At 39.6% G+C, this 12,938-nt stretch overlaps 1 protein-coding gene across 3 annotated transcripts in view; it reads right to left on the bottom strand.

The window, feature by feature from the left end:
- MTR (5-methyltetrahydrofolate-homocysteine methyltransferase) overlaps positions 1-12,938 on the bottom strand; it is a 103,231-nt gene that overhangs the window by 68,908 nt on the left and 21,385 nt on the right. For all 3 annotated transcript variants that reach the window (XM_025359846.1, XM_025359855.1, XM_025359861.1), the window contains exons 8-12: positions 12,334-12,428; positions 5,133-5,233; positions 3,926-3,987; positions 2,434-2,501; positions 36-115 (exon numbers count right to left, since the gene is read on the bottom strand). In XM_025359846.1, coding sequence (XP_025215631.1) covers positions 36-115; positions 2,434-2,501; positions 3,926-3,987; positions 5,133-5,233; positions 12,334-12,428 — 406 coding nt within the window. The remainder of the gene's footprint in view (positions 1-35; positions 116-2,433; positions 2,502-3,925; positions 3,988-5,132; positions 5,234-12,333; positions 12,429-12,938) is intronic.

The raw sequence follows: 12,938 nt of genomic DNA, 5'->3' as shown, positions 1-12,938 counted from the left end.
TCTGAAATCACGAATACCAGGTCTTTATGACTTACCAGACAGTAACATATGTCCTTCAAAAACAGTGGCAGGTGGAACTCTAGGCTTACAATTTTTCACAGCTTCAGCAATTTCCCTGAGTTGAAACAGAAAACGCTATTTCCATTAATTCAGAATAAAATATATTTAATGAAACTAATTTCAAAACTAATTTTTAACTATGAAATTGTCTATTTAACATAACTATATATATAGTTATATACTTAATTCCAAGTGTGCAGCAACAATTATGCCTTTTAGTTTTCTCAGCAATGCAGAAAATTAATCTATAAACTGCACCTTTTGTGTGCCTGCCCGTCGGCTATGCGCTGGCTGGGTTGTTTTTACTTTCTGAGACGTGAACCTGGAGCTACATGACAGTTTGCACAAATGCAAACTGCAAACTTCCTTCCACCTTCCCCACATCCACAGATGTCTTTTACTCTGTCAAATCTACACACACACAATCCTCGCTTCCTACTCAAAATTTGAGCAGAAAAAGGATTTCACCTTTGACAAGAAGGAGCAGGCACAAGCAGAGGGGCTAGGAGAGGAGGGAATTAGGTCCAGCGGATCTGCTTTTACTACAGCACACACACAGTAGGGCGGGTACACAGCCATAAAGCACTAAAACTTCAAAATAATTACTCTTAAAGATTTGTTTTAGTAATTCACACTCCATTGAACCTTATCAGTTCTAATGAATCATGTTTTTGATCAACCAGAAAAATCTGGCTACTCCACTAAATTTATCAGGACCAGTAAGAATTGCTCTACTCTACTGTCCCCAAATTAGAATATGAATGTCTAAGTAAAAGAAGCAAACATATACACAGAGATATAAATATAGATACACACAAACATACACACAGACATTTAAAACAACTCCTCTTTTTAAAGAGGAAACAAAAACAAAAAGAAATAGTTGCTGATCCAAAGATAAGCGACATTTACTGACAGCTTTCAGAAATTATTTACAAGATATTTTAAAAATTATTATTTAGGCCAGGCGCAGTGGCTCACGCCTGTAATTCTAGCTTCTAGCACTTTGGGAGGCCAAGGCGAGCGGATCACGAGGTCAGGAGACCAAGACCATCCTGGCTAACAAGGTGAAACCCCATCGCTACTAAAAGTACAAAAAATTAGCCAGGCATGGTGGCAGGCGCCTGTTGTCCCAGCTACTCAGGAGGCTGAGGCAGGAGAATGGCGTGAACCTGGGAGGCAGAGCTTGCAGTGAGCCGAGATCGCACCACTGCACTCCAGACTGGAAGACAGACCAAGACTCCGTCTCAAAAAAAAAAAATATATATATATACACACACATATATATATATTATTTACTAAGAGTCTATCACAGCAGTCAACAAAAGCAGTGAACTACAAGGTAACTCGGTAGAGTGAACATATTACACACATGAAAACAGACTTGAAACAGTGAGATGACTGGCTGGAAATATGATCATCAGTCACTCCAGGGAAAAAAACAAATATAAACAGTCCTAAATGACATTCCAAATCACTGAATTCCAATCTTCCTAGAAGCTATAAAACTCTAAGGAATGAAACACACGGTCATGCTCGTTTCACTCCCTTCCTTCATACGCTCACTTGAAAACATGAATTAAGTAACCACAGTGAACCAGGCAAAGTGAAGACGCTTCTCCTGACCTCAAGACACCTGCTGTCTTATTGTCTTTTCCTTCCACGAAGGAATCTAATGGAGGCCTGTATTTGCCCACAATAAATATGAGCTGTCCTCTTTGAGCATTCAAATATTACTCAGGTATTTAAGGATAGAATATCATAATAACTGGGATTTATTTTACATAATCCAGGGGGAAAAGTTGAGGGACAGATGAAATAAGAATGGAAAAACATCGAAAATTATGGCAACTATGGGACAGGCATATAGAGGTCCATTTTATTATTTCTCTAAAATTTTTCATAATATAAAGATGTATGAGCTTGTTAGGAAGGGCTGCCATAACAAAGTGCCAAAGACTGGGTAGCTTAAATAACAGAAATGTATTTTCTCATAACTTGGAGGACAGAAGTCTGAGTTGAAGGTGTCAGGCAAGGTTAGTTTCTTTTAAGGCCTGTCTCACGGCTTGTAGCTAGTTATTTCTTCCCTGTGTCTTTACATGGTCTTGCCTCTGTGTGTGCATTTGTGTCCCGCTCCTCAAAGGACACCAATCATATTGGATTAGGTACACCTGTACGACCTCATTTTACCTTAGTCCCCTCTTTAAAGGCCTTATCTCCAAATACAGCCCACATTCTGAAACAGTAGGGGTTAGAACTTCAACATATAAATTTTGGAAGGACACAATTCAGCCCACAACAAAAGGTACATATTTAGAGTATTATCTGATTGTCCACTTGGTTTTAGATATATTGTCTATAGGTGATTATTACCTGATATGATCTGGTGTTGAACCACAGCATCCTCCAACTATATTGACCAAGCCATCCATAGCAAAATCCTGCATTTAGGAAAAGACAAAGTTTCAGCAAGTTCATCTGCATTCTAAACTCATTCCCACCAATTCAACATAAAAGCCATCTATACTTCCTGAACAACTAAGACTATAATAAAAAGAGAGTCAAACGTACTTAACTCTGGATATAAAGATGTCACATGCCCTAGACATAGGATAAAAGCAAAGAATAGTTCAGATGCTGTGAAATCCTTTATACCACTTAAAATGCAGTGAGAGGTTGGGTATGGTGGCTCACACCTATAATCTCAGCACTATGGGAGGTCAAGGCAGGAGGATCACTTGAGGCCAGGCATTTGAGACCAGCCTGGGCAACATAGCAAGACCCCATCTCTACAAAAAATTTAAAAATTAGCTGGGCATGGTGGCATGTGTTTACAGTCCCAGCTACTCAGGAGTCTAGGTGGGAGGACTGCTTGAGCCCAGGAGTTCGAAGCTACAGTAAGCTATGATCACACCACTGAACTTCAGCCTGAGCAACAGCTGTCTCAAAAAAATAAACACAAAAAATAAAGTTCAGTGGGAGATTTGCCTATCTAATGATTTTTTTTTACCCATATGCTGAGCTGAATGAATGTGAGTTGGATAACACATCTTCAAATAACACAAATAGAGTACGGATTTTTAAATTTACATTAATTTTTTAAATGTTTAAATAACAATTCAGTTCCTCTGTCACACTGGCCACAATTCAAGGGCTCCAAAAACCGTATGGTAGTGGCTAGATATGGGACAGCATGAGTCTAGAGTTTAACCACGGGCTACTGAATAAAGAACACCATAACTAAGAGACAAAGTCAAGGAGCTGAGAAGTCAAGAGTATTGGAAAGATCGTCTACAAAGATAATGATATCATAAGAAGTAAGTCAGAAATAGCTTAAGAGAGAATGTCAGTGAAACAGAAGCTAAAAATTCACGGAACAAGGGGAAAGAGACCCACGGATTAGTAGCTAAGTGCAGTAAGAAGCGGCGGTGGACAGTATGGTCTCATGACCTAGGATTAAACAATGGCCAGTGTATGACAGACAGGGAGAATGATGGGGGTGACAATGGGAGGCCAGGGGGACATCTACTCCACCCAGCAGTCTGAGGGGTGTGACGGCAGAAAGCTACAACTTAGGAAGGCTGCAGGGGAAGCAACATCTCAGAGGAGAGCCAAGTCTCAATTATTTGTTTGGAGTGGACCCCAGTGAGAATTTTCCAACAGCCACCAGTGCCAGTTGAGGATAAGGATGCCGACAGTTAGTCCTCCCCTGTGCCTCTAGTACCTTAATTTGGGGTAGCTAAACTTTTCTTTGTTATATGTACATTGGGATTTCTCCAGGGAAAATTCTCCTTCTAAATACTCTAAATCTAAAATTCAATCTCTCTGCCTCTCTTAAAAAGCCAGTGAAAGGAGGACCCCTGACCTTTAGGTGCTTGGCCATCATAGAAGGCGTTTCATCATAGTCACCAAAGGTGTTGGGAAGACCTGAGAAAGGATAATTCAACTATTATTGCAAATTGCCTTAACAAATATATATTGTATTTTTAAAGACTTTATGTTAATAACTATATAATTTTATATTTATATTAAATGATTACTTGCAAAAACAAACACATAATATTTACACAGTAAACAAAGAGATACTACACCTCCCAAAAAACTTAAACACACACACACACACACACACACACACAACTGCAGAGGAAAATGAACTCTATTATTTCTTTTCCATCTGAAAGAAAAGATTCTATTCACTGTTAGGCAGAACAGAATGCCCCCAGCCTCACCTCTTCCCATAAGGGAAATTCATTCATTCTTGTTACACAGCCGCTTGGGGGTGGGGGTGGAAGTGGAAGGAATACTACATAACCTTTGAACTAATTAATGAGCAACTAACATGCCATTAAAAACCAACAAAAATCAGCCAGTCTCCTTTCGAATAAATTTTCCCAAGTAAGACTTCAGCTTGTAACAATCCAGTTTCTTGTTTTATTTATTATCTGCTTCCAGTTATCTTACTCCTGGTGGGAAATAAAATTTATCGTGCATTAAAATGATATATTTGGAGAAAGAAGGCTGAAAAACGACTTTTCGCTCTAAGTAGCTAAGCAGTGATCAAATACATTCACAGGGAAATCTGGTTAACCCTGAACAAATTACCAATATTCAATGGGAAGTTTGAGAACTGTCTACAAATATCTTCAAAAAATTTCCATATAATGAACTGCAAGTCCAAGCTTTCAGAGAATAAAAAGGTAACACCAAACAGGATTCTTCTTTTGCTCTTCTACTAATAGAATGGACCAGAGAAAAGGGGTCTCTCTTCTCTTCTTTACACCCATCTTTCTGGTCACGTCCACAAGGCTTGCGCTGTCACCAAAGGCAAAACTCTGGTCAGTTATGTGACTAAGCTCATTTCCAGAAGTTTTGTACTGTTCTGAAGCTTCAGGGTGAGCCAAACTTCCCTCAGGTCTACAGGGAAACACTGCACCCAGATACTCTTCATTTATTAAGTGTCAACTATACCAACACCTGCAAAACAAGATTTTTATTCACGATCTCTTACCTCATCAACGCCATGTCTTATGTTACTTTTATCTCCCCATGTGTGACCCCCTTGAAACACATACCTGCATTGGGATAACAGAGGACATAGGCTGTTGTACATTTTCCAATCATTTCAATAAAAGGTCTCATTTCAGCTGCACCCAAAGCACAATTTAATCCAATGCTAGAAAAACAGAAAAAACATATTAAAAACATCATCTCTCATTCATATTTATGCATATAAGTTATATATAGAGACAATATATCTAAAACCAAGTGGGTAATAAATCTCATTCAAAGCACTTTTATTCAACTACCTTCAAAGCCATCTCATTGAGGTCCCCTGCAGCACTAAATATTTTTGCCAATGTCTCCATCTTCAGATAATCTTACAGCTGAAAGACCCTGCCTATGGATGGACTCCTTAAATTAGTTCACATGGTATACTGTGGGGCAGAAATATCAACAAGCTAACACTGCTTAAAAAAAAAAAAAAAAAAAAAAACTGACCTGAAAGCAACATTTAAAAGGTGGGAAATCTTGGAGGCAGAAGGAACATGGAATGGTGGAAAGAAGCTACCCTTAAAGTCCAGGAGACCAAGACTTAGGCACTACCCCACAGGCAGAGACCCTGCTATCCTAAAAGGTTGTCAGCGGGTGGCGGGCCTGAGGTCTTCCAGAATTTATGAGCCAACTGCGAAGTTACCAGACTATGTGATCTCTAATGTTTTCACATTTTACTTTTTTCCTTTTACTGTGATTCCTAAGTGCAATGTGGCATCCTAGACTGGATCCTTGAATAGAAAACAGATTATCAGTGGAAAACCCTTGAAATCTGAATAAAGTCTGGAGTTTAGTTAATATAGGTTAAATATCCCTAATCTGAAACGTGGAAATCCAAAATACTTCAAAATATGAAACTTCTTGAGAACTGACATGACCCACAAAAGAAATGTTCATTGGACCATATCAGATTCCAGATTAAGGACACTAAACTGTAAGTATAGTGCAAATATTCCAGAATTTGAAAAACTCCACAATCCAAAAACACTTCTGGTCCCAAGCATTTCGGATAAGGGATACTCAAACTATAGTAATATACTCTTAGTTTTTACAAAAGTACCACAGTCATGCATTATGTTAACATGAAAACTAAAAGAATATAGAGAAATTCTCTGCACTATCTTTGCAACTTTTCTATAAATCTGAAATGATTCCAAAATTAATTTTATTTAACAAACATCCAATACTCATTCATTTAAAAAAATTCAGCAAACTAGGAATGGGGGAAATTTCGACTTGATAAAGAGTATCTAGAAAAAACTTCCAGCTAATATCAAGCTTAATCATGTGAAACTAGATGCTTTCCTGCTAAGATAAGGAACAAAGCAAGGATACCCACTCTCATCGCTTACTCAATATTGTATTTGAAGTCCCTATGCAATAAGAAAAGACAGAAAGTAAAAGGTACACTATACTGATCGGAAAGGAAGAAATAAAACTGTCTTTGTTCACATATGACATGATCGTTTATGTACAGAATCCCAAAGAATCACTAAAAACTCCTTGAACAAGCAATTATACCAAGGTTTCAAAATACAAGGTAACTATACAAAACTCAATTGTTTACTTATATACCAGATATAAGCAATCAAAATTTGCAATTAAAAACACATGCCAGGTACGGTGGCTCATGCCTATAATCTCAGCATTTTGGGAGGCCAAGGCAGGTGGATCACCTGAGCCCAGGAGTTTGAGACCAGCCTGGGCAACACAGCGAAACCCCAGCTCTGCAAAAAATAAAAAAATTAACCAGGCGTGGTGGCACACACCTGTAGTCCCAACTACTTAGGTGGCTGAGGCAGAAGGATCAATTAAGCCTGGCAGGTTGAGGCTGCAGTGAGCCATGATCATGCCACAGCACTCCAGCCTGAATGACACAGCAAGACCCTGTCTCAAAAAAAAAAAAAAAAAAAAAAAAACCCACAAAACCATTTACACTAGCATCAAAACAAAAGAAATACTTGGATCTATATGAAAAAAAAAAGACATTAAAGTGGATCTAAATAAATGAAAACATATTTCAAGTTTATAAAGAGGAAGACGAAGACAATATTGTTAAGGTATCAATTCTCACACTTGATCTATATTCAAAAGAATCCCAATGAAAATCCTAGCAGTTACTTTGTGACTATCAACAAACTGACTCTAAAGTTTGTATGGCGAGACAAAAGACCCAGAATAGCCAACACAACAATGAGAGAAAAAACAAAAGTTGAAGGACTGACCTATCCAACTCCAATACTTACTAAAAAGCTCAAGCAATCAAGACGATGTGGAATTGGTGAGAGACAAACAGATTAATGGAACAGAATAGAGTCCAGAAATAGAACCACGCAAATATATTCAACTAATCTTTGACAGAAACAAAGGCAATCCAATGGAGAATGGATATTCTTTCCAACAAATGGTGCTGGAACTATTGGGCATCTGCATTTGAAAAAGTTAATTTAGACACAGACATTACATCTTTCACAAAGACTAATGGAATGGAACACAAGACGTATATATAAATTGCAAAACGATTAAAATTTTGTAAATAACACAGAAAAAAGTTACATGATCGTGGGTTTGGCAATGAGTTTTTAGGTAAAACACCAAAGGTAGGGTCCATGAAAAAAAAACTGATAACTAGAACTTCACTAAGATTTAAAACTGTTCAGCAAAAGAGAGTATTAAGAGCATGAGAAGACAAACCACAGGCTGGGAAAATATATTTGCGAAACACATTATCTGATAAAGGATTTGCTATAGTTTGGATGTGGTTTGTCCATGCCAAAATTCATGTTGAAATTGAATTGCCAATGAAACAGCGTTGGAAGGTGGGGCATTTACAGATGATTAAATCATTAAGATCAAACCCACCGAGTGAGCTCCCTTGTTGCATGCAATGGCGATGTTCACATAGTGCAGAGGCGAATCTGCGTTACACAGAGCAATGGTAGGCAGGTTAACATAAAGATGCCTCCACAAGAGGCTGCTGGTCAGCCCTCAAGTCAGTAACCACAAGAAGCCGTGGTTCCCGGAAGGCTGCCTGGATCTGGTTAGTGAAGGTTCCAGAAGTGAAGCGGCCAGGAACTAGAGTGGCTCCAGTGGCAGCAGCAAACTTCAGCATGGCCCTCTGGTCAGTATTCCTGGAGGATATGACACTGACATCAGCAGGGTTTTTAATGGCAACAACGGCACAAGCTGCCAGCAGAAGCTTCTCCCAGGTCCTCTTCAGATTTATGATGTAGATCCCATCATTTTTCCTTTATAGAGGTACTGTTTCATTTGGAAGTCAAGATTGGTGCCACCTAAATGGGTTCCTGCTGCAAGGAACTTAAGGACATCCTCCTCTTTCATTTGCAGGGCATCCAGGGCTCCAGACATTATGAAAGTTTCCCTTTAAGTTACAGTGGGAATCCAGAACACTGGATGGACTCCTCTGTGAGTAGCGCAGAAAGGCCACGGGAGATTTGTTCATAGTTGCTCCAACTTGGAGGCAACCAAGATGGTCTTCAATATGTGAATGGAAAAAACCCGTAGTACGTCTTCGCAACGGAATATTATTTAGTGTTAAAAAGAAACAAGTTATCAAGCCTACAAAGACATGAATGAACCTGAAATGAAGATCACTCAGTGAAAGAAGCCAGTGTGAAAAGGCTACATACTATGTGGTCTCAACTATATTCCATTCTGGAAACAGCAAAACTTTAGAGACGGTTAAAAGATTCCTTGCCAGCGAGCCAGGACAAAGAATAAATAAGTGGAGCACAACAGATTTTGGGGGCAATGAAACTACTCTGTATGATACTGTAATGGATATATGTTACTCATGATATATTTGTCAAAACCCACAGAATATACAAAACCAAGAGTGAACCCTAAGGTAAACTACAGACTTCAGTTAATAATAATGTATTGATATTGGTTCATATTGTAATAGGTGTACCACACCAATGCAAGCTGTTCATAATAAGAAAATTTTGAGACTCCATCTCAAAAGAAAAAAAGAAGAGAAAACTCTGTCTCCTGTTTTCAAAACCTAGATCAAATGTCACCTTCTTTACAAGCTGTCTCTAAATCCCACAAGAACTCCACTACCCCATGTATTGCCAGATTTTTATTCATAGTTCTGTATAGCATTGTGTATTTTATATTTTAATTTACTTATGCACTTCTCCTAGTGTGGACTATTCCACATTGGCCTGTATTCCAGGACATATAGTAGTATTTCAATAAATATTTGATGAATTACCAGTAATATAAAGGCTCTATCCCACTGTTCTATAGTTCGTGATAAGCGCAAGTCAGTAAGCAAAAGTTTCCTACATATATGTAAGAATATGTATCCTTTTCACATATTATTTGCTGCCTTCTATCTGCCCCTACAGTCTGTAAGATTCATAGCGAAATAGAGAGCAAATACATTCTCTCTGTGGGCCGGGCGCGGTGGCTCAAGCCTGTAATCCCAGCACTTTGGGAGGCCGAGACGGGCGGATCAAGAGGTCAGAAGATCGAGACCATGCTGGCTAACACGGTGAAACCCTGTCTCTACTAAAAAATACAAAAAATTAGCCGGGCGAGTTGAAGTCATAGAAAGGATTATTTTTTTAAATTTTTAATTAAACACTGAGTGGATCAAAAGTCAGAATAAACTGAATGTTTCCTTAAGAAATAAAAACATAAATTATTTAGACCTCAATAAAACCTCATCTTGGGACTCCTGGAGGTGAGGCAGTGGCAGGAAGAACGTCCTCTAAGGCGCCCTGGAGAACTCTCGGCAAACTAAAGACTCCAGTGACACCCAGGACAACACAGAGGTTTTACCTAATCGCTAGGAAAGACTACATCATTATTATTAAGATCTTGCATTGGTGTGGTACACCTATTAGAATGTGAACCAATAGCAATACATGATTAGTAACTAAAGTCTACAGTGAAAATTAGGGTTCATTCTTGGTTTTGTATATTCTCTGGGTTTTGACAAATACATCATGAGTAACATATATCCATTACAATGTCATTTACTTAACCACATAACAAATTCAGACTTAGCAAAGGGGCGGGAAAAGAGAAAGACAGTGAAGGGAGGAATGCTCCAAACACTCACGGATAGGCACAAAAATTTAAATAAACTAGATAAAATTTGTCTTCAGAGACCCCTACACTTCCTACCCTCAGTTTTTCTGTTAAACATTTATTACATCCCTACTATGTGCCAAGAATTCCACTAAACACTAGAGAAATAAAGATGAAGAGACTGCTCAGAAAAAAACTCGTAAGCTGTGAAGGTCATCTACAACCAGTTCAAGACAACGATTTTCTTAATTGTCAGGCCCAATCAAATGTCTATTAATGCACTTTAAATTAATAGCACCTTTTAAGAAACCACAATATGATATTAAGTCAACTGTAAGATGCGCTCTGTAATTACAAACATTTAAGTGTGAAAAAAAAGAACATCACATAATTGATAAAATGTGATATAACACAGTGGTTAAAAGTATGCCCCTGTCCCCAGATTCTCTATTTACTTCACCTTGGGTGAGTTACAACCTCTGAGTCTCAGTACCCTTCTTGTTAAAATGGGGACATTAATACCAGTACCAACCCTCAAGGTGTTACTGCCAGAATTAAAGAAAGAACTCACATAAAGCACTTAGAACAGAGCCTGGCACACAGCAAACTCTCAACAAATGTCTACTACTCTTACTTTTTATGGTAAAGGCTAAAATAAAAGTAAACAAAGAACATCGATCTGGGCTAGTGAGAGAGGGAATGTTCTCTGGAGGGAAGATTCTTGAGTCTTAAAGGCTAAGAAGGCCGGGCGCGGTGGCTCACGCCTGTAATCCCAGCACTTTGGGAGGCCGAGACGGGCGGATCATGAGGTCGGGAGATCGAGACCATCCTGGCTAACACGGTGAAACCTCGTCTCTACTAAAAACATACAAAAAACTAGCCGGGCGAGGTAGCGGCGCCTGTAGTCCCAGCTACTCGGGAGGCTGAGGCAGGAGAATGGCGGGAACCCGGGAGGCGGAGCTTGCAGTGAGCTGAGATCCGGCCACTGCACTCCAGCCTGGGCGACAGAGCGAGACTCCGTCTCAAAAAAAAAAAAAAAAAAAAAAAAGGCTAAGAAGAAGTCAGCAGAGTGAAGAGGTATGGTGGACGGAAACAGGGGAAAAGGGGAAGGGGACCAGCATAGCTTCCAGGCAGGAGGAATAGAAGAAAAAAGCCCAGGAATAAAAAAAAACTCCAGGCAAAAAACGGTATATATACTCAGATACTCTTCCATGTCACTCAAAGTACACAATTTAAAACATTTTGATATGAAAAATAAAATGTAAATAGGGAGATATTTTTAAATAGATTTTAAAAGTCATGTTAATTTAATTATTCAGAGACAGGGTCCTGCTATGTTGGCCAAGCTGAAATACAGTGGTTATTCACAGGAGCTATAGCCTCCAACACCTGGCCTTAAGAGATCCTCTCCTGCTTCCACCTCCCAAGTAGCTGGGACTACAGGCACACACCACCATGCCAAATGCCATATTCACTTTACAGATAAAAACCTGAGCTTTAGAATTCCCACATTATTCCATGAATGACTGCTTCTGGTTGCCTCATAAATAGGGAGTGGCACTGCCCTAAAATCTGCAAAGCACTGCAAACTATAAAGGGCACACCTACAGACAAACAGGCAACCATATGAGAACTTTTCCAGTCCCTCAAATTGACCCATTTAGGCAGCAATCTTCTGAATCCTTTTGGGAAAAGTCGGAAAGTACTTAAAGGAAACTCAATATAGAAATGGTACAGTAAAAATATGTGGAAGCAATCCCCTCCCAGGTCATATTCCACAGCCATGAGAAAAGGTTCCCCCATAAAGAAAAGAAGTTACAGGCCGGGCGCGGTGGCTCAAGCCTGTAATCCCAGCACTTTGGGAGGCCGAGACGGGCGGATCACGAGGTCAGGAGATCGAGACCATGGCTAGCACGGTGAAACCCCGTCTCTACTAAAAAATACAAAAAAAACTAGCCGGGCGAGGTGGCGGGCGCCTGTAGTCCCAGCTACTCGGGAGGCTGAGACAGGAGAATGGCGTAAACCTGGGAGGCGGAGCTTGCAGTGAGCTGAGGTCCGGCCACTGCACTCCAGCCTGGGTGACAGAGCAAGACTCCGTCTCAAAAAAAAAAAACAAAAAAAAAAAAAAGAAAAGAAGTTACAGAAAGATGGATCACTCACCAGAGTGGTTCTGCATGAGACAAGCTGATGACAAATGCCTCTCCTGTCTGTCCAGAAAGAGTCCGTCCACTTTTATCAACAATCGTCCCTGAAATCTGAATTGACAAAGTAAACAAAGTCAACAATACAGACTCAAGAATATAGCTATAAAGACAAAATCAAATGAACAAGCTGACTTCCTTTGCTCTTTTACAAGGAAAAGAAATGTGGAACTCAAATTCAAAGGGAGCACTTTCTATAACAGTCAGAACAGACATATGCCAAGAGATCAGGGGAAGAGGCAGGAAGCCACAGAAACAGAGACAAGGGAAAGTCACTGAGGCAAAAGCAATGACTGAAACAACTTTGGAATTCACACATCCAGTCTTATTAGAGGCAGTTTTCCCAGAGATAACATCAAGTTATCCTGACCTCCTGCTGTTAAACATGGGACTTATCTAACACCCTTGTTTGGATTCAATTCGCTTCTCACCAAGCAATTTTAGGACTCAGCAGAGAGGTCTGCCTACTGAGTTAATAAAGTGGCAGTCTGGTGTCTTTGGTGTTGGCTATGTGGCCATCAGCATGCAAGGCCACCCTCCTTGGGCCTTAATGAGACTGAGCCT

This window comes from Theropithecus gelada, chromosome 1 (assembly GCF_003255815.1).
Source record: "Theropithecus gelada isolate Dixy chromosome 1, Tgel_1.0, whole genome shotgun sequence".
In the NCBI taxonomy this organism is placed as follows: domain Eukaryota; kingdom Metazoa; phylum Chordata; class Mammalia; order Primates; family Cercopithecidae; genus Theropithecus; species Theropithecus gelada.
Note: the sequence above shows the minus strand (reverse complement) of the source record. Positions and strands in the feature narration are given on the sequence as shown.